The sequence below is a fragment of the Aspergillus ibericus genome, assembly GCF_003184845.1.
Source record: "Aspergillus ibericus CBS 121593 unplaced genomic scaffold BO80scaffold_4, whole genome shotgun sequence".
NCBI classification, from domain to species: domain Eukaryota; kingdom Fungi; phylum Ascomycota; class Eurotiomycetes; order Eurotiales; family Aspergillaceae; genus Aspergillus; species Aspergillus ibericus.
Genome location: NW_020292102.1, coordinates 810,425 through 836,488, shown reverse-complemented (window position 1 = coordinate 836,488; position 26,064 = coordinate 810,425). Strand labels below are relative to the sequence as shown.

The 26,064-nt window shown below is 55.7% G+C and overlaps 11 protein-coding genes across 11 annotated transcripts; 7 read left to right on the top strand and 4 right to left on the bottom strand.

Annotated features, from left to right (window-relative positions):
* The first annotated feature begins 114 nt into the window (after positions 1–114).
* Positions 115–2,290, top strand: BO80DRAFT_373572 (putative beta-ketoacyl synthase (Cem1)). Its single transcript, XM_025716567.1, has 8 exons — positions 115–424; positions 649–815; positions 863–970; positions 1,020–1,091; positions 1,141–1,227; positions 1,273–1,539; positions 1,592–1,960; positions 2,008–2,290. Exons 1-8 carry the CDS (start codon positions 373–375, stop codon positions 2,170–2,172), a joined length of 1,287 nt encoding a protein of 428 aa, XP_025579415.1. The 5' UTR covers positions 115–372; the 3' UTR covers positions 2,173–2,290.
* A 115-nt stretch (positions 2,291–2,405) lies between these two features.
* Positions 2,406–6,354, top strand: BO80DRAFT_499301 (uncharacterized protein). The gene is made up of 5 exons (XM_025724181.1): positions 2,406–2,787; positions 2,922–3,047; positions 3,125–3,838; positions 3,911–4,319; positions 4,743–6,354. The coding sequence occupies exons 1-5, from the start codon at positions 2,763–2,765 to the stop codon at positions 6,229–6,231; spliced, it is 2,763 nt and encodes a 920-aa protein (XP_025579414.1). The 5' UTR covers positions 2,406–2,762; the 3' UTR covers positions 6,232–6,354.
* A 1,278-nt stretch (positions 6,355–7,632) lies between these two features.
* On the top strand, positions 7,633–8,481 carry BO80DRAFT_176472 (uncharacterized protein). The gene is made up of 3 exons (XM_025713974.1): positions 7,633–7,844; positions 7,902–8,063; positions 8,369–8,481. Exons 1-3 carry the CDS (start codon positions 7,767–7,769, stop codon positions 8,387–8,389), a joined length of 261 nt encoding a protein of 86 aa, XP_025579413.1. The 5' UTR covers positions 7,633–7,766; the 3' UTR covers positions 8,390–8,481.
* BO80DRAFT_421726 (uncharacterized protein) lies at positions 8,293–8,907 on the top strand. Its single transcript, XM_025718670.1, has one exon. The coding sequence runs from the start codon at positions 8,586–8,588 to the stop codon at positions 8,850–8,852; it is 267 nt and encodes an 88-aa protein (XP_025579412.1). The 5' UTR covers positions 8,293–8,585; the 3' UTR covers positions 8,853–8,907.
* A 667-nt stretch (positions 8,908–9,574) lies between these two features.
* Positions 9,575–10,820, bottom strand: BO80DRAFT_176335 (TFIIIC subunit 6 family protein). Its single transcript, XM_025713972.1, has 2 exons — positions 10,507–10,820; positions 9,575–10,445 (listed from the first exon to the last, which is right to left on the bottom strand). The coding sequence occupies exons 1-2, from the start codon at positions 10,621–10,623 to the stop codon at positions 9,642–9,644; spliced, it is 921 nt and encodes a 306-aa protein (XP_025579411.1). The 5' UTR covers positions 10,624–10,820; the 3' UTR covers positions 9,575–9,641.
* A 728-nt stretch (positions 10,821–11,548) lies between these two features.
* On the top strand, positions 11,549–13,707 carry BO80DRAFT_441309 (uncharacterized protein; the record flags this gene model as incomplete). Its single annotated transcript, XM_025721183.1, has 3 exons — positions 11,549–11,585; positions 11,733–13,195; positions 13,252–13,707. The coding sequence occupies 3 exons, from the start codon at positions 11,549–11,551 to the stop codon at positions 13,705–13,707; spliced, it is 1,956 nt and encodes a 651-aa protein (XP_025579410.1).
* A 393-nt stretch (positions 13,708–14,100) lies between these two features.
* On the bottom strand, positions 14,101–16,595 carry BO80DRAFT_176305 (putative carboxylesterase). Its single transcript, XM_025713971.1, has 6 exons — positions 16,371–16,595; positions 16,153–16,314; positions 15,841–16,079; positions 15,448–15,770; positions 15,082–15,396; positions 14,101–15,028 (listed from the first exon to the last, which is right to left on the bottom strand). The coding sequence occupies exons 2-6, from the start codon at positions 16,287–16,289 to the stop codon at positions 14,267–14,269; spliced, it is 1,776 nt and encodes a 591-aa protein (XP_025579409.1). The 5' UTR covers positions 16,290–16,314; positions 16,371–16,595; the 3' UTR covers positions 14,101–14,266.
* BO80DRAFT_398588 (putative integral membrane protein PTH11-like) lies at positions 16,495–18,440 on the top strand (the record flags this gene model as incomplete). Its single annotated transcript, XM_025717434.1, has 6 exons — positions 16,495–17,095; positions 17,156–17,195; positions 17,269–17,336; positions 17,407–17,780; positions 17,854–17,918; positions 17,980–18,440. Exons 1-6 carry the CDS (start codon positions 16,907–16,909, stop codon positions 18,438–18,440), a joined length of 1,197 nt encoding a protein of 398 aa, XP_025579408.1. The 5' UTR covers positions 16,495–16,906.
* Positions 18,441–18,675: 235 nt separating this feature from the next.
* On the bottom strand, positions 18,676–19,341 carry BO80DRAFT_176078 (uncharacterized protein). The gene has a single exon (XM_025713968.1). It carries the CDS (start codon positions 19,250–19,252, stop codon positions 18,764–18,766), a length of 489 nt encoding a protein of 162 aa, XP_025579407.1. The 5' UTR covers positions 19,253–19,341; the 3' UTR covers positions 18,676–18,763.
* Positions 19,206–23,825, bottom strand: jhd1 ([Histone H3]-lysine-36 demethylase). The gene is made up of 2 exons (XM_025713969.1): positions 20,283–23,825; positions 19,206–20,229 (listed from the first exon to the last, which is right to left on the bottom strand). The coding sequence occupies exons 1-2, from the start codon at positions 23,619–23,621 to the stop codon at positions 19,288–19,290; spliced, it is 4,281 nt and encodes a 1,426-aa protein (XP_025579406.1). The 5' UTR covers positions 23,622–23,825; the 3' UTR covers positions 19,206–19,287.
* Positions 23,826–24,381: 556 nt separating this feature from the next.
* Positions 24,382–25,711, top strand: BO80DRAFT_373550 (putative pre-mRNA branch site protein p14). Its single transcript, XM_025716566.1, has 5 exons — positions 24,382–24,679; positions 24,824–24,847; positions 24,981–25,037; positions 25,107–25,234; positions 25,314–25,711. Exons 1-5 carry the CDS (start codon positions 24,648–24,650, stop codon positions 25,412–25,414), a joined length of 342 nt encoding a protein of 113 aa, XP_025579405.1. The 5' UTR covers positions 24,382–24,647; the 3' UTR covers positions 25,415–25,711.
* The last annotated feature ends 353 nt before the right edge of the window (positions 25,712–26,064 follow it).

Genomic DNA, 26,064 nt, shown 5'->3' with positions numbered 1-26,064 from the left:
AGGGGTGGCCGAGGGGTGGCCGCAAAGAGAAGGTTGATGGCCTTGCGGCCTGGTTTCCCTGACATCGTGCGGACCTTCCCTTCTGGTCGATTTCTTCATCGTCTCAATGCGGAAGGAACACCCTCGGCCACTCGCTGCTGATGATCCATTGGCTGAAACGATATTTCACGGACTACAACTCGACCCCAACAGCTGCAGGCCTCGCTTCCATTCTCTTCCATCTTTCTAGCTGCTCCCGTGGTTCCCCAGCATTGGTATAGTGCCATCGACAATTCGATCTTCCTTCCTCCGTTCTGAATTGCGGAGAACGACCAACCGCGACGGGACGCGGAAAAAGCCAGACGTAACTACGTACTGTATCCCCAGAATGCCATGCGTCGTGTCGTCGTGACTGGTCTCGGAGCAGTGACACCTCTAGGAGTAGGTGAGTAAATGTCCTGGATGTCACCGGGAATCCCTCAATACTTCCATCGCGGCGCAGTTCGACCGTCATTTTGTCTGCTGAGTCTCCACTCCCGCGCTTCCAGAAAGGGAAGGTCGTGGACTGCCTCATATCCATGCCCAGGAAGGCAACTGTACACGATGACTGGCTCGGACCAGTTGCGCCGAGGTTAACATGCCGCTTGCTAAGTAATTAAAATCTCGTAGGTTTCCGTCGGACTTGGAAACGTCTCCTGGATGGTCACTGCGGCATTGTCAACGTCAACCATCGCGATGCCAGGTTTGCCGATTTGCCCTGTCAGATCGCGGCGGTGGTGCCACAGGGCGCACGGAAGGATGGATGCTGGACTGCTTCGGAGTGGTTGAGTCGAGATGTAGGCCTGCCATAGTGTCAATTACGACCGTAGCTGATGTCCGCCAGGATGAGCGCAAGATGGCTCGGTTCGCGCAGTATGCGATGGCTGCTTCGACAGAAGCCCTGGAAGATTCGGGCTGGGTGCCCACGGATTCGGAGCAACGAGAAGCTACAGTAGGTGCTGTCGCGACTCTTTGGCATCACAGCCCTAACTCTATGTCAGGGAGTATGCCTCGGATCCGGGATCGGCAATTTTGACGAAATCTATAACACCGTTGTTGCATATGAGAAAGGGGTCGGTATCGCTGTCTACTATGCACGAGGTGTCGTTGACGAGTCTACAGGGCTACCGAAAAGTATCTCCTTTGTTCGTCCCTAAGCTTCTGATCAATCTCGGGGCCGGGCACATCTCTATGAGATTTGGATTCATGGTACAGTCACTTCCCCTGACTAGATTTCCGCTGCTAATTCTATAGGGACCAAATCATTCAGCAACCACCGCTTGTACCACCGGTGCACACTCCATAGGGGATGCAGCGCGGTTCATTGCGTGCGGAGATGCAGATGTGATGCTGGCCGGCGGAGCAGAGTCCTGTATCCACCCCTTGGCTGTCGGAGGATTTGCTCGGGCACGCAGTCTGGCGACCAGCTATAACAATTCGCCGGCGAAGGCGTCGAGGCCGTTCGATGCGGATCGGGAAGGGTTTGTGGTGGGTGAGGGCGCGGCAATGTTGGTTTTGGAGGTATTTTCCGTAACAGGCGATAACCGCTGAAGCTTTCCTAATTCACTCCCAGGAACTCGAACACGCAAAAGCAAGAGGAGCCCGTATCTATGCCGAATTGAGGGGCTACGGCTGCTCTGGCGATGCGCATCATATGACAGCGCCCAAAGAAAACGGCGAAGGCGCATTTCTGGCCATGAAGAAGGCCCTGAAGAATGCCAGGCTTCCACCTTCTGCAGTTGACTATGTCAACGCACACGCGACTTCGACTGTTGTCGGCGATGCAGCGGAAAACGCTGCCATCAAGTCTTTGCTGCTGGGACCAGGAGGGAAGCAGCAGGCGACGGAGATCAACATCAGCAGCACCAAGGGTGCCATCGGCCATTTGCTCGGTGGTGCTGGCGCCATTGAAGCTTTGTTTTCTGTTCTCGCGGTGAACGAGGTAAGCAACCTGCTAAACCCGTATGACAATGCTAACGCCAGGTTCAGAATGTGATGCCTCCGACCATCAATCTGGAGCGGGTGGCTGATGGATTCGACTGCAATTATGCCGCCAAACAAGCGCAGGAGCGCCGCATTGACGTGGCCTTGACGAACAGTTTTGGGTTTGGAGGGACGAACAGCAGCTTGTGTTTTTCCAAGCATGCAGCTTAGGCGGCTGTATATCATATGATATTGGCGATTTGCATATAACATTGCATTGTATCAATAAACTTGTACCACCAGGTGGATCACTGCAACCACTTAAATCTCAGTACTTTTAACTGGCCAACGTGGTCTGTGACAGCCATTCATGGTTATATTAAACATGTAAGACTGCTGCTGCTGTTCGGCACGATAGCTGGTTGGGCTGGAGGCGATCAGCTTTCTTCCACTTCCACCCACCACCCACCTCGACAACCAAACAAAGAATATACCCAACCCCGATTAAAAGCAAGATCTCAACTCCCCCAGGCCCAACATAGCTCATTTCCTCCCCCACTTCGACGACCTCGAGCGCGATCTCCGATCCTCAAGCAAACCACCCACCCACCACGTGACCCCCCAATGCGGAGCGCCCCGGACTCCGCTCTGCGCAGCCTCTCGACCGTCGGCCCCATTCCAGCATCACCGTCCCGTCTCCGATCGGAGCTGTTGATTTTCGATCCTACTCTCTTCCTCTCAGCTCTCTTCCCCTCGTTTACCTATTTCCTGGATTCCTGGAATCCCACCGGTCGCGCGCTTCCCGGTGGTTGCTGTGAATCATGGCTACGACTAATGGCGCCAGAGGTACGGAATGACCTCCCTTCCCCTGCCCTTTACTTTCCCCTCTATTCGGGTTTGATATACGTGGGGCGCGGATTTGGGTTGCTTGATGGATTGATTGTTTGTTTGTACTTTTGCTGACTGGAATATTTTTACAGGTTCTTCTGTCGCATCCACGACAGGTAGTCTAGTCGATGCCTCTGGATACAAGTACGCCGAGAAAGATACCAAGCCCGGGAAGATTAAATTGAAGAAGGCGGCGAAACCGAAGAAGAAACCTGATGGTAGGACGTATCTTTACTTGTGATGTTTGAGCGATGAGGAAGTAAAGAGAGACTAATCGGTCATATTGATTGGACAGCTCCCGACTCACCACCCGGATCTTCGCCCATTCTGCCCGAAATCGATGAGAAGACGATGGCGGCCTTTCCGACGGGGAAACCGCGCGAAGAAGATCATCTCGAGACTGTCATTTGCAAGACGTGTAAGAGGCCCGTGTTGAAACAGAATGCTGTGGAGCATATTCGGGGGTGTATTCGGGCGAAGCAGGAGAAGGCGAGGAGGAAGAAGGAGGCTAGGGATGCAGCGAATCGGGCCAAGGAGAAGGGGGATAAGGATGGGGATGAGGAGGGGGTGAGTGTTCCTGGTTCTGGCTCCGGAGGAACCGGGGCCGGGGGGGAGAAGGAGAAGGAGAAGGAGAAGGGTGAAGGGGGTGCTGGGGAGGAGTCGGTCAAGGCGCAGAAGAGTGCGAAGAAGTCGGCTGTGAAGGGTATGGCGGAGGATGGGACGAAGAAGGGGAAGAAGCGCAAGACGGAAGCCGGGGAGGATGACAAGGATAAGGAGCCTAAGAAGAAGAAAAAGAAGGAGGAGCCGAAACCTAAAGCGCCGAAACCGAAGGGCCCCGTGGATGTTGAGAAGCAGTGTGGTGTTACTTTGCCGAATGGTGCGCAGTGCGCGAGATCGTTGACTTGTAAGAGTCATTCGATGGGCGCGAAGAGAGCTGTTCCTGGCCGTTCTTTGCCGTATGATATGCTGTTGCAGGCGTATCAGAAGAAGAATCAGGCGAGACAGCAGAGTAAGTGGCTCTTTTGTTACGGGATGGAATTGGGGAGGATGAGATGGATGATGCTAATGGTGTTTGCTACAGAGGCTGCTATCGATGCCAATGCTCCTTTACAGGATGATCTGGATAATAATGGGCCGGTCGACTCGGATGAAGAGAAAGATGCTGTCATGGCGGCGATTTCCCGCTCCCATCCGCAGCCCTTGGTCACTCATACGCTCATCTCGACGAAGAAGAAGTATCAGTATGTGCGGATCAAAGAAATGTTGTCTCATGCCTTGGGCGGCTCCCGGGGTGGTGGCCTCTTTTCGACGGGTGATAGTGTCGCCTCCCCATTTACGGATGGTAACCTGTTCACGCCGGTGGAGGAGGTGACGACCTCGCCCATCCCTGCGACTGTGCCTGCACCGACAGCTGCGTCGGACAACGCGACAGACGCTGGTGGAAAGACGCCGGCACAAGCTCCTAAGAAGCTACCCGTAGCGGCCAGCTCGTAGGACTCTTGCACAGGGTGGTTGACGAGTGATGACGGTCTTCTCCAAAGGGTTCTGGTTGGGGAGTTTGGGCAATGCTGGATGGCGTTTCTGGAAGGGCTCTTGGTCTGTTTTGGTTTGTGATTGATAAGATACCCCGCGCTGAGTGTCCCCTGGCGTGCATTATTTGTAAATTTGGTCGTTCTTTGCGGCTGTGATAGATTGCAATCAAAGCACATACGCAGTCAGTCTGTCTCTTTGGGTGTTGGTGAGGAACATTGCAGGACTCCTGTAGCCTACTCTGCTTAATACTTATGGTTCACCTGGGTGTGGTCAAGAGTAGCTCAGCTGTTCTGCTCTGCTGCTGCTGGCTGTCGTGGATCCCCATCATCTCATTCATGATCAGCAGATGCCTACGGTAGTGATGCCTCAGGCCACCACAGATCTCCGAACCTCCGCAGATGGAGTCAAAGCTACCTTCTTGCCTCAATGCGCCTGCTCTCACTTTCTCGACCCAACCTCCCCGTCCACTCACCACCACCACGCCCCCTGTATGCCTCTTCTCAAATCCGACTACTGCGAAACACATTTACCCCGGCGCCTGCGGGCGAGAGCTCTTACCCTCACCCCGACCACCACCACTACTCCTGGCTATCCCTCAGCTCATTCACTCCTCGCACCCCTCTCCAACCACCCCCCTTTCTCACCATGGGCAACTCCGTCCCCGACCTCGACGCCGTCGGCATCAAAGCCGAACCCGAACTCGCAGACCAATTCCGCCGCGAAGTGGCCACCCTCCTCGGTCGCAACAACCTCAACTTCCCCGGCGCGCAACCGGTCAGTTTTTCGACGCGGCATCTGACCGAGCTCCAAAAAGAAGACTACTACGTGTGCGAAAAGACGGACGGCATTCGATGTCTGATGTACTTTGCCCGGGGAGACCCGGAGTCTGACATGCCGGAAATTCACTACCTGATCGACCGCAAAAACGAGTACCGCTACGTGCCGGGCCTGCACTTCCCCTTGCCCGACGATGATACGTTTCAGAGCTTCCATGTCGATACGCTGGTGGATGGCGAGCTGGTAAATGATACCTACGAGGACGGATCCCAGCAACTCAAGTTCCTGGTGTTCGATTGTTTGGTGCTTGATGGGCAGAGTCTGATGCATCGGACGCTGGATAAACGGCTGGCGTATTTTAAGGAGAAGGTGTTGAAGCCGTATAATGCGCTGTATGAGCGGTTTCCGGGGGAAAAGGAACATCGGGCCTTTGCGGTTGAGGATAAGTCGACGCAGTTTAGTTATGGGATTGAGATGATGTTTCGGGATATTATCCCTAAGGTGAAGAAGATTCATGGCAACGACGGTCTGATCTTTACCTGTCGGAGTACCCCGTATCGCATTGGGACGGACGAGCATATCCTGAAGTGGAAGCCGCCGTCGGAGAATACGATCGATTTTCGCATGCGCTTGGAGTTCCCGCTGCTGGAACCGGATACCGATGATGAGGCGGAGGGGGTGACGGAGCCATACCTGGACTACGAGGCCGTCCCGATCTTTCATCTGTATGTGATGCTCAATTCCAACGAGTATCAGCCGTTCGGGGAGATGTATGTCAGCCCGGCCGAGTGGGAGGACATGAAGGCGCTACAGCAGCCGTTGGACGATGCGATTGTCGAGTGCGCCAAGGATGACCAGGGCCGGTGGCGGTTCCATCGGCTTCGAGATGATAAAGCGGATGCGAACCATATCTCGACGGTGGAGAAGGTGCTGGAGAGTATCCAGGACCGGGTGACGGAGGAGGACCTCATCCGGGCCGCACCGGCGATCAAGACGGCGTGGAAGAAGCGACAGGCGCTGATGGCGGAGCGGAACAGACAAGGGGGAGCGGCGAATGGAAGTAATGGGGTGAAGCGGAAGTTTGAAGAGTAGCGGCTGGGGGGGATGCTTTGACTGATTCGGTTTGCGAGGCGTTTGGCGTTGGTGGTCGAAGAGGATTTCATCGGCATGTGCCGGTGATGTATAGATAGGGAGAGCAGGGCAGGGGGTTCTGGCTAAAATGGGTTGGGTGGGTGGGTGGTTTACTGTACTGTTTGTATACACATGATGGATCATCTAACTACCGCTTGGATGACTGGACTGGAAGTATTCTACTCTCTCCTTGGTATCCGGTGTGCATCCCGAGAGCATCGCTCGAGCTTCCCAAGTGAGGGCTGCTAGATCTGCACCTCTATCAAGTACTTCATCTCCAGGTCCAATTAATTTCCTGACCGGCCGAGTCCAGACCTCATCCCTTTGTCTGCCCAGGGACCGAGAGTGCTCTGTGCCGGCAACCACCAATGCACCAGTGACATCCGGCCATTGCAACCCCAGATCGACACCCCAGCACCCTCACCGGGTCTCAACGAGTTTCGATACGACCGACGCACAGAGCCTCTCATAGTCCGGCGCGGACTGGAATGTGGAGGGCTGACGACGTCGATCTTGGCTGCTCCCCAGATGATCATTTCATTCCATCGGAGTATCTCGACCAGCCGCCTGGGAAGAGCTTATTCTTGTACGGATGAGTTGAGACCTTGGTCCGGAGTTATCTACGGAGTACGATGAAGAGTAACCCCCCGGCAAGGCACAGAACTGGAACTGGCCTCAGTTAAAATGAAGATGAATCCAGGGGAACACGCAAGCAGGGGTTATTACTTGTTGGGGAGAAGGGTGTTTCTGATTCTTTTTGCCACACGGATCGATCCTTCGGGAGGGATTGGCGGGTGGTCGGGTTTCTAGAAGGTGAGCTATCGGAGAAGGGGTGAGGGATCCGATCATGGATTGTTTTGTACGAGAAGAGACAGAGTAAAAAGTAGGTATTCTCCGAGACTCTTTCCTAAAAGACGAGCAGGAGGATGATAGACCAGTAATTAGACAGATAGTCTCACGATGGAGTCGTCTGCCTTTCCCGGAACTCTGCTGGGTTGACTGGGGGGACTGGGGGGAGGTATGGAGATTGGACTCAAAAGTCTAAGACTACTCCATACTGATTCCTGACTAGTCGACCCTTGTTTCTTTTCCCCCCACAGCTGCACACGTATGTGTTTCCCCATCCTTCTGCTGCTGCTCCGGGGCTGAGGTCTTTTCCCCAGGCGTGCTTCTTAGTTCCACTACTTCTTGCATCCCCGGCGCGCTCTTCCGGCCTTCCGCAAAGCATGTCCCCAGTACTACCATGCCATCCCAGGCCAATGGGTATGTGGCCTGGGCCCCGACGCCCTGGCTCCGGTGAGGCGTGTCTTTTTCTTGATTTTTTTTGATTTTTATTTTTTTTATTTTATTCTATTTTTTTAGTCTCTGTTCGCCTCGCAACGGGACAAAGGGATGTATCCATTCGGGTGGGGGGAATAGCTCTCGAGCTCCTCCTTTATTTACCGATGGACTGCTAAGGTAGGAATAGGATACAAGAAGCCGGCAGGGTATTTTAAATGGGTCATTTCTGCTCACTCTACCTTTCCATCGTCTTTCTCTTTTCTCCCCAGAGACTACTCACTGGCTTGATACAGGTTGGTCCGCCCCAAGACATCTGTTTCTAGTTCTTGTCTGTTGGTGTAGCTTGATAGCAACTCGATTCGATTTCCATTCTCCTTTTCTCCTTCCTGCTGATAGACCTCCGGAGTATTGTTATAAACCATCCCTCCATCCATCCATCCATCCATTCATCCTCCCCATTCTTCCATCCCAACACCATCTGCCTACAGCAGCAGCACAGAGCATCCACGCAGGTAAGATCCCAATAATTCCTCTTTCCTTTTCCCTTGCACAACCCAACCTACCCAACCACGACCCAAACACGGACTTCCCCCTCGGTTAAGAGGGAATTGGACCCGATTTCCACCCATGGGGAGAACCTCGGCGGTTTTCGGATCCCTCTTAAGATTCGTCCGTTCGGAGCATCTATATTGGGTTTCTGCTGCTGCCTTAACTTATACCCTGCTCGAGTTCTTTGCTTTTCTTGGGTTCCTGCTCGGTTATATATATGTTCTACATGTGCAGCTGCATGTCACTCACTTATTGATTATCTTGACAGGATCTCTCTTTACCTACCTAAAATCTATTCTATAATATCCATCCTACAACCAACGAACCAGACACTGGTGTCTATTCTCAACACATCCACACCCCCTCATCACCAACACCAACACTACCTCCTTCTCTATCAACATCCTCCCTCGCCTCACCTCAACCACAACTCGAACCCAAAACAGAAGACCTGGAAAGAAAAGAAAAGAACCATGTCTCCCACAATGACCCGTCCCACACCAACCCTCCTCACTCCCTCCACAAGAAGCGCAACATCCTCCTCATCCTCCACCTCCCCCACAACCTTCTCCCAAGATATCTCCCGCGCCATCCTCTCCGCCTCATCACACATCCCCAAAGCCGTCGTCGATTCTACCTCCACGCCCACCAGCACGGCGACGACTCCCTACGCCGAGAAAAGTGAGTGGGAGTTTGCTTTGCCGCCTCCGCCGCCGCCGTCGCCGGTCGAGATGAGGAGGTTTTGGGCTTGATTCGATGAGTTATAGGATTGTTGATTGGACGGGGGTGGGGATAGATGGGGATAGGGGGTTGGTGGATGCATGGTAGAGTTGGGATAGAGGGATTTAGGTGATCTGGGTTTACTTTGCCCGGTTTGGTCTGGGTATTTCCATTTGGGTTGATTTTGGGATGGGGTTTAGCGTTTAAATTGGTATTGGTTTCATTATATTGTTTATGGATGATTGTTTGCTTGGGTTATTGGGATTGGATTGGATTGGTACTTGACATGGTAGCTGCTTCATAGATAGCAAGCAGCTGGGGAAAATTGTATACTATATCCACTATGGATCTATCTTACCATTGATCATTATCATTGATCGTGATAAACACTTTCATCACATCACATCACATCGCACGCATGTAGATACTCCGTATTGATATCGGATGGTCTTCGAGGCGGCTCACATGCACAGGGATGTACCTTGCAGGATCCATGACGCCATCGCGCCGCGCAACCCGGTTCGTGCGATCAACCCGGTAGTGCAATCAACCCTGCCCAGTTCAAAGCCTAACTCTCGTCCCGGTGTCCGTAGATCCGCCAGTAGAACTGTTCTCGCCGGCCCGATGCTCGCCTGGACATGTGCCTGGACCTCGGTCGGAGCTTCGGAGGCTCCCGCACGTGACTGAACTCAAAGTGCGCGGCCTCCGGTCTGGATCTCGCGGATCGCGCCCATCCCATCCTTCGTATCCCGGAAGCCTATTTCCGCCGCTGCCAACGGTAGGCCGGTCGTGTAGCAAACTCTCAGTCCGCCGTCGGGAGACTAGGACTGAGACAGTGGCTCCTCCTGGTCGGACTCCTCCTCATGTCCCCCAAGCTGCGAATAGAGGCCCTCGAGCTCCGCCATCGCGGTGGCATCCCCCGATAGCGCCAGCTCGTTCAGCCGGTGAATCTGTGCCAGCTGCTCGTCCGTGCGAGCCCAGCCCTGCACGCGATCCTCCAGATTCTGTATCCGCTTGGTGCTGAACGTCATCCGGACGGTGTCGATCTCGCCCTTGCTGCGCTTCAGGCTGGCCAGTCGGTCCAGGAAACGGGCCTGGTTCGTCTGTGGGGCCGTTTTGCGCACCTTGCCTGCGGAGGAGGGTGTGGTTGTTGCAGTGGCCTCGGCGGATTCGGGCGCCACAGAGGCGTCCGGAGCGTAGACATTGGACGAGCTGGAGATGAGGTTGGCTTTGCGACCGAGGATCTTGACGCTATTGGCCGCGAGCAGGTCATAGTGCTTGGTGTGTCTTAGTGGGATGGCAGGACTGGAGCTTTCCGCTTCTGCCGCATCGTGGGGATGTTCCGGGTGAGAGAAGAGCAGCTCGGTGCCGATTTGATCAGCCCAGGAGCCACTGAAGATTTGGTTTTGGTAGGAGATAATAGGGTTGGGGGTGTGAAGAGCTAGGATCTGCACGCGGTCGGCGGAAGGGTTGGCGTCTGCTTCAGTACTGGAGAGGGCGGCGTCGGGTTCATCGTGCTGAGAGGGATTGGAGGAGGGGGTGGTGGTGGAGTGGGAAGAATCACGACGACGGGGAGGCCTGATGGGCCCATGGAGAGAGGTCAGGTCGAGAGTCAGATAAACGGTCTAGTGGCAGTCAGCACAACCAACAAAACAAAGAATCAAGGCAGTGGCCCCAGTCACGGACCTCGGTCTCGGTGGGATGATATTCGTATTCATAGTCGGAGTCGTCCTCGTCGGGATTGGCCAAGGTGGACTCGGCCAGCATGGCCGGGTCCAGCATCAGCGGGGTGGGAAGGGCCATGATGGTGTTGGTGGTGGTTGCGTTGTTGTTGGTATGATAATGATGATGATAGAAATGGCGATGTTTTAGTGGCCGAAGAAAACAAGAATTGGCCGGGCGGCGACTAATCAGCGGGCGCGACGGCTATCGGGACTTGGCGGTGAATCCACTCGAACTGCGAGGACTCGGGATACAGTGTGTCGATAGCGGCGGAACGAGGTAGACCTGGCTGGGGTTGGTTTGTCATACACAGTAACTTACAGTCATGGTCTGGTCGCTTCAGGCATCCATTGAGGCTGACGGTTAGACTTCGCGACCCTGAGGATCCATTGATTCTCTCGGTCTCTCCTCCAATTCCCCTTTGTTTCCCCTCCTCCTCCTCCTCCTCCTCCTCCTCCTCCTCCACTCCCTCTCTTCACCGCAGCTGCCGAGCTCTCTCCTGATAGATAGATGATCGTCCGGATGACTTCATCCCCACTTGCATCATCGTCCCTCGTATCATCGTCACCATTGTCACTTTCATCCCCCATCCCGGTGGCATTCCTTCCACGGTCTGGCTGAGACTCCATCGGGATCCAGATAGCCGTCGTTGACCAGTGAGTTAGTTCCATTTCATCCCATTCTATTCAATTCAATTCCCCTAGTTCTGCCGTCCCTTCCGTCCTTTTCCTCCCTCCATCATGACGATCCGGCTCGCGGCGGAAGCCAACAGGGCCGCAAGGGCGCCCTCTGCATCCGTCCCCTTCCCATTTGAAGGCGGGCCTCCATCATCCATTATCTAAGCCGCTTCCGTGCTTGCCGGGTCCAAGGGAAAAGTCCAGGGAAACGCCCTTTGGTCGCTCTTCTGCTCCCGGCAACTCGCCGGCCCATTCCCTGTTCCCTTCTGGTCGTTCTCTCTTCCCTTCAGCCCTAACCCCCCCCTCGTCCGGCCCTCTGATTGCCTGCAATGGGCTCGATGCGACGACGGCACTGCGGCGCCCGCTGTTTGCCTGCCCTACCAGGCCCCATCCATGGCCAATCCCTGCCCTATTCTGCTCCATCCTGACCATCCGGGCTCCGTTCTTGCTGTTCTCGACCCTGCCCGGCTGACTGACAATGTCATCGCGCCTGCCCGCTGCTGCTTCTTATAGTGACTCCTTCGCTGCCTTTGCTTCCGGGCGTGAATGCCCGGCCCGGTCGTTTTTTCTCTTCCGTTCTGCTGCTGCTGCTTCTGCTGTCGCAGTCGTTCTGTCTCTCCTCCCCCGTCGGCTCGGATGCCTCTCATCCTCCTGTACATCCCCCCGAGGAGTTCTCCCTGACCGCTCTTGCCGAGAGCCTGGTCGCTTCGTATCCCACCTCTGCTGGCCCGATCGGCGCCCCCTCAGTGACTCCCACACCCGCAGACCAGCGCGGGTTGGTAGAGCTCTCCTCTTCGCGTCCTTCTTCCTCCGAGCTTGAGGCGCCCTCCGGCCTCGGTCAGCAGATGGTTCGTGCTACGAGAGCTGCCATTGTCACTCTCTCTTCCCTGATCGCGTATGTCTTGATCAACAGCGCCGCCCGCGCCGCGAACCCGTCGGCCTTTGTTTGGTACGACGAGGATCACGACGAGCAGCGCTGGGTCGCCTCCTCCTCGTCATGGTGGGATCGGAAGGCCTGTCGGTGGCTCGGCCTGTGCGGGACCGCCCACTTCCGGCTGGTGCGGCCCCGCTATGGCCAGCGCCAGCCCACTATGGGGCTCACGTCGCCCGAAGAGGAGGCCCACTACGCCGCCTGGCGCGATGCCCAGTTCAACGACTCGCTGCACCCAGCTGCCGCCTGGGATGAAGCCGAACGCTCCCGCCGGCAAATCCCCGAGTATGTCTTCCAGTATGCGCCGTTGGTCCACCTGTCTTCGCACGAGCAATTCTGGCCCGGCGACATTGCGGAGCATCTTTACCACGTCACGCCGATGCTGAACTACACGCCGATCCAGGCACAAGGCGACCATCCGTCTCTGCAGGATCTTGATCAGCTGAACGAGTTCCAGGAGGGTCACTACGTGTTTTTGACCAGCAATGACAATGTAGAGGATCGCCCGCCGTGGATTGAAGGCGAGAAGAATATTCCCGAGGCTCCTGATGACGATCTCGAGCAGTCCTGGCCGGACTGGGACGGACGCGTGGATGGACCCATTCCCGGTGACACGCCGGACGAACGCGCCAAGTGGTATGACTCGGGCCACCGCTCATCGGATGGGACGGACGACAGCTGGTCTCCGGAAGATCTTGGGTACCTGCATCCCGACGACCTCGAGGACGAGGGCGTCCGAGACGAGCTGCGCAAACGGTTCGGGGGCGAGCCAATTCACATCGAGAAGACAGGCGGGCGCAGTAAGGCGCCGGCGATCCTACTAGTGATGGACAAAGGACATGGCATTGTCGACGCGTTCTGGTTCTATTTCTACAGCTTCAATCTGGGTAACGTGGTGCTGAACGTGCGGTTCGGGAACCATGTGGGCGACTGGGAGCACTGTCTCGTGCGATTCCATGATGGTAAACCCAAGGCGCTCTTCTTCAGTGCGCACTCGGCAGGAGAGGCCTACAGTTATGAAGCTGTCGAAAAGATCGGTCAACGGGTAAGTTCGTCCCGCCCGCCAGGGGATTCCCGACGCTAACCATGGATCCCTGCCAGCCCGTGATCTACTCCGCCATGGGCACCCATGCCATGTATGCCACCCCGGGTATCCACGCCTACATCCTTCCCTGGGGCTTGCTGCATGACCAGACCGACCGTGGTCCCCTGTGGGATCCTCTCCTGAATGCCCACGCCTACACTTATGATCACGATAGTGATGCCCTCCGCGCATCGACCGTCACGCCGAGTGCCCCGACCGAGTGGTTCTACTTCAACGGCCATTGGGGCGACAAGTTCTATCCGCTGGGTGACCAGCGCCAGTATCGGTTCGCGGGTCAGTATCACTATGTCAACGGCCCACTCGGGCCCCGGTTCAAGCACCTCAACCGCCACAAGGTGTGCCAGCAACGGGACGAGGATCCCTGTGTCATCAAGAACTATATCGGCGATCAAACGCGGGCTAAACGCTGGGCGGGTGCTGGTGCCGGTCCGGAACATGGGGAGCATGAATAGATGAGATGATCCTTAGAGTATGGCTATACCGAGGCCGTGGCATAGACTACCACCCCAACCGGGTGCTGGTATTGTCGGGGTTATTCTTACGCTATCCTTACCTCATCCCTATCTACATTCTTAGCATTATTCTTTGCTCGCGTTGTCATTCGGTGTTATCTCCTGTGGATATACCCTGGAGTTTTCTGGATTCTTACATCTCCTTGGTCGACCGCATAGACCCCTGACGCGCATGATTGGGCTAGACCCGAAAGTCACGATGGACGAGATACACGACCACTACACTATATATCATTTTTGGATGGGCCCGGAGCCATGGGTGGCGTTCTGGTTGCGTTCTGGATTATTTGTTCAGTACAGGGAGTATCGATATGCCGATATGAATAGATGCTTGGTTAGTCATGTATTGGATCTCCCCTCATCTATATGAAACAGTATCTATGAATATACACTCTATCTATCTATTATGTGTGAATACATACACTGATATACAAAAGAATGACGCTAACTAGTTCCTCCCATTGTCGACCTGATTCAAGGTCCGACAGTAGATGATGACCTACTGAGGCACGCGTGCCGAGACAGCACTCCAAAAGTCACACCGAGCACCCCGGCCACCCTCCCAGGCCGAGGCATTCACCAACCGGAAGTTGTTCACAATGCCATCCCCCTCGCGCAGCCAGTAGGATAGATTGGACGTCACCACATCATGAATCAGATACCCGCCGGTAGTATTCAAATCCATCTGGAACGGATAGCGCGGCGTATACGGCGGCCAGTCAATCGTGCCATTCGCACCAATCGGAACCGACGCATTCGACATATTAGCCGTGGCATCCCGGAGCGAAATGACGGGGCTATCGGCCATGATGAACTGGCCCCAGAATTTCTGGAATGCCGTGCGAAAGCCGACATCGGGCCAGGAGACCCCGGCGCTGAAGTACGCGGACAGGTCGGCGCCGTGGTAGGCGGGCGTCACGGAGTACTGGTATTTCCAGGCCTGGCGGTGACCGTGGCTGAAGGCTTGGGCGAGCCATTGAGCGGGGCAGTCGAAGGTGGTTTCGGCGAAGATGTTGAGGACGGTTTGTTGGAGGCCGGTGGCCATTTCGGATTGGTTCAGGGCGGTTGGGCCGCTGGTGCCGAGGGTGTCGTAGCGGGGGCCGTTGTCGACGGGTTGGGAGTCGGCGGTGTGGTAGATGGTGTTGAGGCGGGCGATGTCGGATTGGGTGAAGCGGGGGAAGGTGCTGTCGATGTACTCGTTGAATTTGGGGCGAGTTACCACGTTGGGGTTGGTTAGGGGGACGCCGTCGTTGGCGTTGTTCTGGGGTTGTTAGTGTGCTACAGAGGGTAAGAGGAGGAGGGGAAGAGACTTACGCCAACGAGGATGCGTTTGCCGCTGACTTTTCCACGCGACAGCTGCAGGGATGGTCGCTCCTGAATCAAGTCGCCGTCGACGACGGGGAGGAAAGCAAAGGTGCCGAACAGACCGGAGGAAGAGACGGTTCCACTGGCGTTCTGCAACCGCGCGCTGGGAGCCGCCACCAGGCAGTCAAAGGTGGTGGGGTATCTGTTCAGCGCGGTAGAGTTTGGTCCGCAGCCCGCCAATTCAGCAAACTTCTTATAGTAGTTCTCGGGCACGCTGTCATTGTAGTTGTAGCTTGGTGGCGAATAGGCGCTTGCCGCGATGATCTAAGAAGAGTTGTCAGCTGGATTCGCTGGCGAAGAGGGTGAAGAACGGACGTTGTTGAAGAGGTTGAACTCCTTGCCTCCATAAGCCAGAGCATGCAACATGACCGAGCCAGCTCCGGAGGACTCGCCGCCGATGGTGACACGCTTGGGGTCACCACCGAACTTGGCGATGTGCTCCTGGACCCAGTGCAAGGCAAAGCGTTGGTCGAGGAGACCGGCGTTCGTCACACCGTGCTCTTTGACTTCGGACGAGGAGAGGAATCCGAATGCTCCCAGGCGGTACTGAATCTCCACAGTGAGGAAGCCGTTGTTGTTGGTGTTCATCATTGTGCTGGGGTCATACTCTGCCCCAAAGAGCCCATATCCGCCGCCGTCTAGTAGATCATCAGCAATTGACCAGAATTGCTGGTTACGGGATGAACCCGTTCGGAGACGTAGACTTACGGATCCACAGCAGAACGGGCAAGTCCGTCGCATTCGGGGGAGCGTAGACGTTCAGGTATAGACAGTCTTCATCGCCCGGGCCCGAGTTGAAGCCATAGACATATGGGGTTCCCGCCGCCCCGGACTGAGGACAGACAGGGGGCTGATCAACGGCCAATGTGACCTGGCTGTTGTTCTGCAACGGCGGTGCAGGAGCCTGCCAGCGGCGGTTACCCACCGGGGGAGCAGCATATCGGATGCTGCAGGATATCAGACCACGTTCGGAGTCGAGCGGAGGATCCCGTGGCCGGACACCGGAGGGGATCAGCTTACCTCTTCCAAATATTCAGACCATAGGTGGTACTGTAGGAGCCCTGATAGGTAGCATAGCCCAGATCAACGGTGGGCGGCCGATTGGCAAGGGAGAGGGTCGCGGTGGCGGCGAGCAGCAAGGCTTGGCCGAACTTCATGTTGGGGCACTTGGGATCGGATTACCTGCAGGGATCGGGTCAGATTCACGGCGAAGAAAGGCAGGGATGAGCAGTCCATACCGGCGGCAATTAAACGGCAGTGCGTCCGCGCCTTGGTCGAGCTCAGGGGGCAAGCTTTTTAGCGCCTACTGCTGGTAGAGCGTGCATTGGGACGGGCCTTGGTACTAATAGGTTTAGCATGGCTCGCTGCTGTGAGATGGCACGACCGTGGGCGGCCAGCAGGAAAGCGAACGAAGGATGCAAGTGGATCGCAATCAAATTCCGTCGTCGCGATTCGATCACGGGGCCGAGCACGTGGGCGGCGCTTGCAACGGGCAGGCCTTAGGCCAGACTTAGGCCAGACTTAGGGCAGCCCCGGCTCGCTGCCGGAATGAGGAATTGACGATATCTCTCTGCCTGAAGGATTCTCGCTCAATCTCCGAAACTGCATAATCCGGCCATATTACCGAAAGGGTGGTTGGGTTCATCCTGAGGAAGCAAGCCCCACCGTCAGCATGCCAGCAGTCCGCTCGCGGTCAGCACCTACAAAAACACCATGGCCAGGCCGGCTGACAGGGTCTGGCAAGATGCCTGCACAGATGCGGTAGTCGTCCACGATGAGCTCCTCGGGGACGCAATATTCGGCGGCGTACCTGGCTCAATCGCGCGTCACGGAAGTGGTGGTGGGATACTCGGTCCCCATCCCCATCGAGATTCTGACCACCCTCTGGCGCCTCTGGATCAAACTGCGGCCGTCCTCGAAGAATGGCCTGGCGTTCGATGACTACCTCATGCTTTGGGCGACGGTGAGATGCCCTAGAGAGTGATGCATCGCGTCGTGTCCTAACTCGTCTGTTCGTGGATAGATCATTGGGGTTGGCGTGTGTGTCAGCGGGTTGGTTTACGGTGCGCTTAATCGGCCCGTCCCGAGAATTGGCATTGCTTGTGTCGTGTGCCCACTAACCCGTCTCTATGACAGGTCCTCCCTATGGTTTTGGTCGACATGTCGCTGCTCTTCCGGATGAGGAAGTTGAAACGTTCATGATGGTATGAAAAGGATTCCAAGTCATGGACCGCACATCTCCCCAATGGGCTAACGAACCCCCATGGCATCTAGGGCGACTACATCTTCAGTCACTTCTACGACGTCGCCATCGCCAGTACCAAACTCTCCGTGCTCGCCCTATACTATCGCATCTTCATCACGCCGAAATTCCGCCTCGTCGTTATCTGCACCGTTGTCTGGGTGATTCTCTGGCTCATGACCATGGAGATCGTCTTAGGGTTAGAGTGTCGACCGATCCAGAAATTCTGGAACTCCAGCGTGGAAGGGAAATGCTTCAACCTGGTCGCCTTCAGCTACTTTACCAATATTGCCAACCTCGTCACTGATATTTGGATCTTCCTGCTCCCGTTGCCGGTCATCTTGCGTCTGCAGATTACGAAGAATAAGAAAATCGGCCTCAGTTTGCTTTTCTCGGTTGGATTAGCGTTCGTCCTATCCTTTTTATCCTACATATCTATATCCCCTCGACGATAGATGAGCCCTCACTAACATCCCCAGAACCTGCGCCATCAGCGCAGCCCGCTTAACCGTCGTGGTCACTCAAGGCTCCTCAGACTATACCTGTACCTTCCCCCTAAACCACCCCCCTTCAACCCCCTTCTAACAACCACTCCTCCAAACCAGGGGCCGGCGTCCCCCTCGGCATCCTCTCCGCCTGGGAACCCCTAGGTGGAATTCTCTGCGCCAATCTCCCCGTAATCTACAAATCGCTCGCCTCCATCTTCCGCAATCTCAAATCCACCCTCCTCACCCGCAGCGCAAACCCCTCTTCCTCCTCCCATCACCACCACCAGCGACAATCCAAATCCAAATCCACCACCCACAACCACCACAACACCTGGCTGGAACTCCACAACGGTAGCGCCGGAGGGAAGAGTAGTTATCGGTCCGAGATCTCGGCGTTGAAGAGTCTCGATGATGAGACGGATGGCGATGCGACGGAGATGCAGGCTGTCGTGAGAGGGTTGAATACCATTTTGGTGGAGAGGCAGTTTGAGCAGGAGGTGGATTTGGAGGGGGCGGGGGATGATGAGGTGCCCTTGAGGGGGAAGGATGTGGGGATGGGCTTGGGGAAGGGGGGGTGATGGGGTTTTGGATTTGTCTTGTGGGTAGTTGTTTGGGCTATGTATATATGTAAATTGTGTGTTTGGGAATTGGAGTTGGTTCTTGTGGGCGTAGGCTACGTGGGTAACGGAGGGAGGGAGTTGGCTTTGGTAGAACTACCCCGGTAAGTGGTGATATTAACCCAGACTAGCAGTCGGTCTACCGTGACCTCCAGCGTAGCTACAACACAACATATTCAAGAGACCTATGGCACACGGGACATACACATACTCCACGAATTACCAAGCTCCATCCGATGGCCAACAGGAAATTCAAAGATACAATTTCAAGATCAACAAGGAAATCACACTCCACAACGCTGCAGCAAGGTATACTGGTATAAGAATAGAAGAAAGACGGATGAAAATGGACTCGGCCCCAGGTCCGAGTCGCGGCTAGAACTGAAATTGATATCGAAAATGGCGGCAGAGTCAAAAGAACCGATGCCCCAGAAGAAGATAAATAATAGAAGAAAAAAGAAAGGAACGATGAGACCGGTCTGGTCGAGACTCCCAACCGCAGGTGAACGCCAAATACAACAAGAAAAGAAGCTAAAAGGGTTCTCAAAGACAGACGAACAGAATCCGCAACACAAACAAACCCCCAGGCGCAAACGAACCCGGCCGAACGAGACGCCAAAATCAAGGCCAAAGCATCGCCCGTAGACTCCCGTCCCGATCAAACTCCGCATGCCAAACACTGCCAATGGATCGAACCCACTTCTCCGGTCGCCCGATCTAGGTGGTCTAAAATGGTGGAAAACAAGAAATTCATACCCGGCATCAATCTCCATCGTGCGGGAGCCAGGCACCGCAGGCGACCCCGTCTTCAAACCCGCGTGGATCGCTTCCGTAGCCCAAACTCCGCTTCCTGCAGTTCGCGAATCAAGCGAAGGCTCTCCGCATCCGGCTCCTCGTCCGCCACACGCTTCGAGTTCTTGCCCAGCTGCCCGGGAGAGGTCGACGACGCAGCATGCCGTTCGCCTTTTCGGTCATCCGTGGACCAGAAGCTCTTCTTGGCATGCGACGACGAGGAAGGCCGCGAGGACGACTTCTTGGAGCCCGAAGACGGTCCCGGGGTGGATTTGCGCCCACCACCGCTGGATCCGCCGAACGAAGAACGGCGTGCCGTGGGGGTTTGCGTCGGGGCCTTGACCAGCTTAGGAACATGAACTTCGGGCACATACCGGTCGACCTGGCGGGGTTGGCGGGAGGAATGGCGGGAGCTGGATGTTGGCGTGTGGAGGACCACCGCATGATCCCCTTCCCCGTCCACATGGTCATGAGGAACGTCTGTCTCATCGGCCAGCGAGGTCGGTGGTGATACAAGGGTTGCAGTCGGCTTAGAGACCGGTGCCGAGTCCATCTCCTTAGCGTCGACGGTGTCGGTCTGGAATGCAGGCGGCGAAGCGTACGAGGTCGGCCCGAGGGCCGCTTCCTTCTCCTCAACAGCTATATCGGATTGCTGGGGGAAGTCTTGATCAACCTGCGACGCATCTGCAAAGGGGCCATTGAAATCCAAGACGGGATGAGCATGGTCAGATAGGCGAGCATCCTGCGTCTCCAGCATATCACCCTCACGGCTGTTGCTAAGATGTGCTGGTCTCGACGTAGGCGATGTACTCTCCTGCTTCATCCGTTTGCTATGGATCGAGCTGGCACCCTCTTCGTTAGTGCGAGGTCGTTTGGCAGAAGCAGCAGCACGGGGCTTGGCTCGTTCTTGAGCTTTGACGGGGTCAATTCGACCATACTCGTCGTGAATACACCGGCGCTGTTGTGGTTTAGAATTAGCACTATGAGGACCAAAGTGGCGACAGTACGAACCTTGCTCTTCCGACAATCGTCACATGCCTTGCTACGGCCCTTCTTGCCGGTGTTGGCGCCTTCGGGGCTGGCATCATTGAGTCCAAATCCGTTGACAGGCGCACGCGGCGTACTCAATATGGCGGGGTTAAACTTTCCCGGGACATCGAACCGGTCCGCATTCCTGCCATTTCCATTGTCTTGGAAGCCCGCCTCCGATGCAATGGCAGCAAGTGAGTTCAGCGCCGACGCTGCATCGTGTGCCAGCGAATGGTTGCCGGTAGCAAAAGCGGCCACGGCCGTTTGCTTGCCGGAGACTCCGTCGTTGTGTTCGTCCTTGTGGTGACACCGGATCCTTCGTTTCCGACATGCGTCACAGGCAACTCGCTTGGGACCCAATCCGGAGCCCCGGGGTGCAGTGCGCGGCTTGGGAGCAGCCTCTTCTTTGGCTCCACTACTTAAGCTGTCTTGTATAGCGGTTCCGGAACTGGGGGGGATGCTGGAGCTGTTGAGGCTACTGAAGTCAGCAGAAGCGTCCTGGGGCTGCTCCGGAAGCCGCTGCACGGCCTGTCTCTCCGCGTACGTGCGCTGACTGTCAGCATTACGCTCGGAGCGACGACTGGGTCGTCCGGCGGGCTTCTTCTCCGCCAGACTGAGTTTGGCGTTGCTTTCAATCACCCCCGGACGAGTCCAATGCGGGGCCCTCTCATTGCCACGCTTCCAGGCCACCCAAATCCCGAACTTCCTCACTGCATCGATCGGGTCCCCGGACATCTTCGGTATCGATCGCCGGACTGCATTCCGGGCATCCATGGTTACGCCTTCGACAAGGTAGGAGCCCGCAATCAGAGCGGTGCGGAGGAGGTATTTTGCAAGATCGGGCAACCCTTCCAGTTCAGCCTGTGAATAGAAGCGCGCGTTATGATAGGGCGATCCGGCAGGTGCATGATTCGCTCGTTCTCCAAATTCATAGTAGATCGGGTATCCTCGGTGAAAGCGGTGGTTTTCGTCTTGCACGAACGCGTCCAAAACGCTCTGGGGTAGAGGGTCATCCTCCAGATACCTCAACGCGGTATACCATTGGATCTTCTGAAAGAATGGGTACCGAAACTTCCTTGGGACCTTGGTGTCCTTCTCAATCTGCGCGATCTTGATCTGCATCCCATAATTTAGCCTCGTTAGGAAGTTGCCGCCGATGACCAGGCTGTTTTCAGGGGTCCAAACGGCGTGGATCCAGCCTGATGGGATCAGCATCGTATCGCCCTCAGAAAGATCCACGCGGTAACATTCCTTGGTCTGGTCGCCGAGAAAGGTGGAATCCTGAGCGGGAGAATTACACCATTCTTCATACTTCTTCAGATGTTTGTCCTTGGGCGGGATGAAGAAGAAGGTCTTTTTGCCCTTCAGAATATGGTAATAGACGGATGACCCTCCAAAGTCGATATGAAAATCGGTGTAGCAGTCGGCAACAGACATCAAACAGTAGAACTGAACTTTCGGATAGTCCCCAACCGCCTTGAGTTCATCAGGCCAGACCGAGTCTTGGAGGTCAAGGTCACGGACAACCTTTGGTCGGCGGATCAACCGACCCAATGGGCTCTGAGATACCTCCAAACTGATAACGTTGCGGACCACCTTGTCGCCAGTGCTTTCGTAGTAATCCGCCCACTTCTGCATGGTCCACCTCTTATCTTCTCCCTGTTGTGACTTCACGTCAATGACTTCCACCCTTTCTTCCGGACCATACAGCTCCGCGACCCTGCGAACGGTGAGGCCTTGAGGAATTACCATGTCCAGCTGGTCCTGGCCGCAGTCCACGACTTGCTCGTGGCTCCTTTCGGCTTCCTCTTCGACGAGGTGCTCGAGCAACTCATCGAACATTTCTTGCGTGGGGGCTTCTTGGGCCAAGGTATCGAGCTCGGAATCGCTGAGCCAGACGGACTCACGAGTGTTCCATTCCGCGGGGATGACGATCGGTTCCGTCATGCCGTTGCCTCGCTCAAAATACTCGGCAGTGACCAGCTCCGGGCGCATCCGAGGGAAGCTTTCGGGGAGAAATTGGATTTTGCCCTGTCGAATGGGTTCAATGTAGTGGTGTTCCAACGAATCCGTCGCGGCCTTCACCAGCCCCTGGTTGAGGCCAGCATAATCAATAGCGGTACGAGCTCGAGAAGACTTCCGAACGAACGTAGTCTGACCATGGACTGGTCGGCATCCTCGGCAGATAAACTTGTCCACCGTCCGAATCTCGCGATCATTCTTGAACCCGGCACAGACGATGTGAAACCACCGCTTACAGCCGTCACAGCTGATCCATGTCACATCGCCTTGCTCGCCAGTGTCTATCGGAATCCGGACAAGATTGCAGGCTGCGCAACTAGCCTGGCTAGATTCCTCGGATTCCGGGTCGTCCTCGACCTTGGAGGGTTGGTCTGTTGGCATCTGTGTAACATCGGTCGCGTGCATTGAGCTTCGTACAGCGGACGGCATACCGTTCACGGTAGTTTTGGTCGTTGAGACCCAATGATCGTCTCCGGCCTCGCCTTCCTCCTGCCAGAGGATGGGTGGAAGAGTGGAGGAGCTCGTATTAGGCCGCAAGCCTTGGATCGCCGGGCGTGAGATTGCGGCCGATCCATCAGACTGTGACCTCAGCCGAGATGGTGGCAGGTTGTGATTCCCCGATGTATTATATGTGTATTTTTCGTCGTGGACCCTCCAGCTCAGCCCTCCGGAGTCCGCCGTGACATGCCGCTTTTGTTCATCCCCATAATGATAAAACGACTCGTCGATGCTGACTCGTTTCGCAGCAGAAGCAGGCGGATGAAAATTTGTGGGCCGCGCAAGGTTCAGCAAAAGCTCGGCGTCTGTCTTCATGCTGTCAAATAGCGAAGCAGAATTTGCATCCGGGACTGCCACTGTCCGGTGCTGGAGGAACGGGGACTGATCTTTTTCCGACCGCGGGCGCTTTGTCGGACGTTCTGCGGATTCTATAGGTTCGGGCGGAAATAGCGACATGGCGGGGGTGGAGTTTTGCGAGGGAGGTCTATAGGAAAGAGGTGCAAAGGTTGGACTCGTCGCTAAAGCGATCGTCGCGAGGGCGTCGATGGTTGAGCCGGAGCGGCCATGGCTCGACCGATGAGCCGCTGTCTCATCATCATGACGGTATCCAATGGTGTTCGGTATGAAGTGGTCGCGATCGGAGGCGGCAACTCTGGAGACGTTGCGGTCGACCCATGAGGCACGGAGTTCGGAGGTGGAACAGGGCGAGATAGGCTCGACGGCGCGTCGCGGCGGCGAGGGAGTGCGATACCGCGGCGGTCGGCTGCCGAGGGGATTCAAAAAGGATGTAGCAGTAATCATCCTGCGGGCTGGGGATGAGATGACAGACAAAGGAGGGAGAGAAAGGGCCCGGAGGAGGAGACAGGCGTGCTTGCGGCAGACGGGTGCAAAGCGGGGATCTTCGACCACACGGCTAGAGTAGGGCCACCGCAAACAAAAAGAGAGTCATTCCTGGCAGAATGAAGAGCGCACGGTAGACAATGAGATGGAACGTAGATCGGAGGGAAAACCGAGTGGATGGGGTGGAAGGGAAGGGTGACGGAGGAGAGTCGCACGGCGGAGAGGTTGAGGGGGGGAAGTTGAGAGTCTCTGCCGACTGGTAGTTCAGTCGAGAGCGGCGGGAAGAGAGCCCCCCGAGGATTGCACCGCGGCGGGTGCGGGCAGGGGGTGAAAGGCCTGGTCGGGATCCAGCAGGGAGCGACGGGATGCCTCAAAGAATAACGGAGGTCGAGCGATTGACAGGCTGCGCCAGATAATTAATCGAGAAGATGGGGGTGGGAGGGAGACGAGGCGCGAGGCTTCGTCGTCGGCCGGTCGAAGGAAGGCAAAGCGGGCGCGCCGCCGGTGTGCCTCAGGCCTGCCGTCCCTTGGACTGACTGACTGACTGTATCCTGTCCTATCGTTTGCGGCGAGCAATCCCGGAGAGGAACTCCTATAGATCCTACGATCACCACCCCCCCGCGATCTGAGACACAAACCCTGAGGAAACATATCGGGTGTCTCTCTTGACTAGGATTACATCTATAGACCTTCCCACCCCTGTCCGATTGCTCCCCGACCCCGTCCGTCGGCCGCAATGCCTCGGACGGTTTGGACGGTCTTCTCGAACCAACAAAGTGAGGCTCCTCCGAGCCGCTAGCCCCAATCAGGCAAGGCAGACTCCCTTCCGAACCTCGTGCTCGTCGCGGATATTGCTTCCCTCTCCCTCTTCCTCTTCCTCGATCTTCCCTCTCAAGTACTCTTCCCATTCCAGGCCCTTTGGGTATCTGATTCATCTTCAACCTCACCTGCACCCCATTTTTAGGACCTTTATTGTCCCACCCGAGAATGAGCCGGAAGCTCGCCCCCGAAGCCAATCGGTAAGTTCTGCTTGACGAATCTCTGCCCCTCTTTGGTCGCCCGCCATCATTTGACCCCGGATCTTCGTCCGGCATGTTGGCGGATGGCAAACCTGCGGGTCCGCGGAGGGTCATGCTTGACATGCAGGTGCTGACCGGTTTCAGGATTCTCTTTGTAAAGAACCTCAAGTATGTCCATGACGCTTAAATTCGCCCTTCACCCATACGCCGACCGTCGCATAGCTATCGACCGACAGCCCTTGGACAACAGGTGCTGTCTTTATTTTGAGGATAGGGAGCTAATCTTATGACCTTCGTGCAGCTACAACGTCACCGCTGAGCAACTCTTTGACCTCTTCGGCAAATTTGGTCCCATCCGGTAAGCCTGCGCATGCCTCCCACTCCGTCTGCTGGTTGGTCCAAAGCCTAATTTGTCCTTGTCTTCCAGCCAAATACGTCAGGGAATTGCGAACAACTCGAAAGGCACGGCCTTTGTTGTCTACGAAGACGTTCACGACGCCAAACAGGCATGCGATAAGCTCAATGGATTCAATTTCCAGAACAGATACCTCGTTGGTACGTACTTGTCGCGTGGCCGGAAGCGAAGCCGAGACTGCAGACGAGCCGATTGGCTGACATTGATATTACTCCCTAGTGCTATATCACCAGCCCGAGAAAATGCTTAGGTCGAAAGAGGACCTGGCGGAAAGGCAAGAGAATTTGGAGCGTCTCAAACAGCAACATGGTATAGAATGACGTGATGAATGCTTTTGCTCGCTTTCTCTGCATGCCCTTTGCCGGCATCTGGCTGCGTATTATCCTGGGTTGGTCGTGGGGTTTCTGGCGTTTTCCTCCTATGGGTTTGATGGCTCTGATTCATTCATGGGTATGAAAGGGTTGCCGGCGGGTTGAATGACACCCTGGCTTTTGTTCAGGGGAATGATACAGAATGGGATATTTCAAGCCGGTCGACCTTGTTGCACCGGTTCACAGTTACCAATATAATCATTTCGATCGCCGGCCACCTTCGGCTGCTGCGGCACACCTATGAGATATGAGTGACCTTGCTGTATGTTCTACCTTCTAAGTGACCCCGCCAAGGGTCTGTGTCCCAGCGACTGGAAAGACCACGTCAGTCGTAAGGGGTGGGCTGGGATTCGACGATCCTCCAACGGCCGTCAGTTGCATGGGCGGTGGATCGCATGTCTGGAGATCATGCATCGACTAGCGATAGACCCCCGGAGAATCTACGTAAGGCTAGGCAACTAGTGCGGTAGTTAGTATCGTTTCCTGAGCTTCGCTGCAACAGTCTCCACTCCCGAGTCGTTAACCGCGACAACCAGGCGCCAATGATATCCTCACAGTCGCGCAGGTGCAGTATCCTGGTGACATGCTTGGAATGTCAG

What these genes read in the sequence shown, in the direction of transcription:
- BO80DRAFT_373572 (XM_025716567.1), top strand. Translation starts at nt 373, where the DNA reads ATGCGTCGTGTCGTCGTGACTGGTCTCGGAGCAGTGACACCTCTAGGA. An exon ending in AGTGACACCTCTAGGAGTAG is followed by an intron (nt 425 to 648) that starts GTGAGTAAATGT and finishes AAAATCTCGTAG; the next exon opens with GTTTCCGTCGGACTTGGAAA. An exon ending in CGGAGTGGTTGAGTCGAGAT is followed by an intron (nt 816 to 862) that starts GTAGGCCTGCCA and finishes GATGTCCGCCAG; the next exon opens with GATGAGCGCAAGATGGCTCG.
- BO80DRAFT_499301 (XM_025724181.1), top strand. Translation starts at nt 2,763, where the DNA reads ATGGCTACGACTAATGGCGCCAGAG. An exon ending in TACGACTAATGGCGCCAGAG is followed by an intron (nt 2,788 to 2,921) that starts GTACGGAATGAC and finishes ATATTTTTACAG; the next exon opens with GTTCTTCTGTCGCATCCACG. An exon ending in ACCGAAGAAGAAACCTGATG is followed by an intron (nt 3,048 to 3,124) that starts GTAGGACGTATC and finishes TTGATTGGACAG; the next exon opens with CTCCCGACTCACCACCCGGA.
- BO80DRAFT_176472 (XM_025713974.1), top strand. Translation starts at nt 7,767, where the DNA reads ATGGGTCATTTCTGCTCACTCTACCTTTCCATCGTCTTTCTCTTTTCT. An exon ending in TACTCACTGGCTTGATACAG is followed by an intron (nt 7,845 to 7,901) that starts GTTGGTCCGCCC and finishes GTAGCTTGATAG; the next exon opens with CAACTCGATTCGATTTCCAT. An exon ending in AGCACAGAGCATCCACGCAG is followed by an intron (nt 8,064 to 8,368) that starts GTAAGATCCCAA and finishes TTATCTTGACAG; the next exon opens with GATCTCTCTTTACCTACCTA.
- BO80DRAFT_421726 (XM_025718670.1), top strand. Translation starts at nt 8,586, where the DNA reads ATGACCCGTCCCACACCAACCCTCCTCACTCCCTCCACAAGAAGCGCA.
- BO80DRAFT_176335 (XM_025713972.1), bottom strand. Translation starts at nt 10,623, where the DNA reads ATGGCCCTTCCCACCCCGCTGATGCTGGACCCGGCCATGCTGGCCGAG. An exon ending in ATCATCCCACCGAGACCGAG is followed by an intron (nt 10,446 to 10,506) that starts GTCCGTGACTGG and finishes GACTGCCACTAG; the next exon opens with ACCGTTTATCTGACTCTCGA.
- BO80DRAFT_176305 (XM_025713971.1), bottom strand. Translation starts at nt 16,289, where the DNA reads ATGAAGTTCGGCCAAGCCTTGCTGCTCGCCGCCACCGCGACCCTCTCC. An exon ending in GGTCTGAATATTTGGAAGAG is followed by an intron (nt 16,080 to 16,152) that starts GTAAGCTGATCC and finishes GATATCCTGCAG; the next exon opens with CATCCGATATGCTGCTCCCC. An exon ending in AGTTCAACCTCTTCAACAAC is followed by an intron (nt 15,397 to 15,447) that starts GTCCGTTCTTCA and finishes AACTCTTCTTAG; the next exon opens with ATCATCGCGGCAAGCGCCTA.
- BO80DRAFT_176078 (XM_025713968.1), bottom strand. Translation starts at nt 19,252, where the DNA reads ATGGAGATTGATGCCGGGTATGAATTTCTTGTTTTCCACCATTTTAGA.
- jhd1 (XM_025713969.1), bottom strand. Translation starts at nt 23,621, where the DNA reads ATGATTACTGCTACATCCTTTTTGAATCCCCTCGGCAGCCGACCGCCG. An exon ending in ACGATTGTCGGAAGAGCAAG is followed by an intron (nt 20,230 to 20,282) that starts GTTCGTACTGTC and finishes AAACCACAACAG; the next exon opens with CGCCGGTGTATTCACGACGA.
- BO80DRAFT_373550 (XM_025716566.1), top strand. Translation starts at nt 24,648, where the DNA reads ATGAGCCGGAAGCTCGCCCCCGAAGCCAATCG. An exon ending in CTCTTTGTAAAGAACCTCAA is followed by an intron (nt 24,848 to 24,980) that starts GTATGTCCATGA and finishes ACCTTCGTGCAG; the next exon opens with CTACAACGTCACCGCTGAGC. An exon ending in CCAGAACAGATACCTCGTTG is followed by an intron (nt 25,235 to 25,313) that starts GTACGTACTTGT and finishes ATTACTCCCTAG; the next exon opens with TGCTATATCACCAGCCCGAG.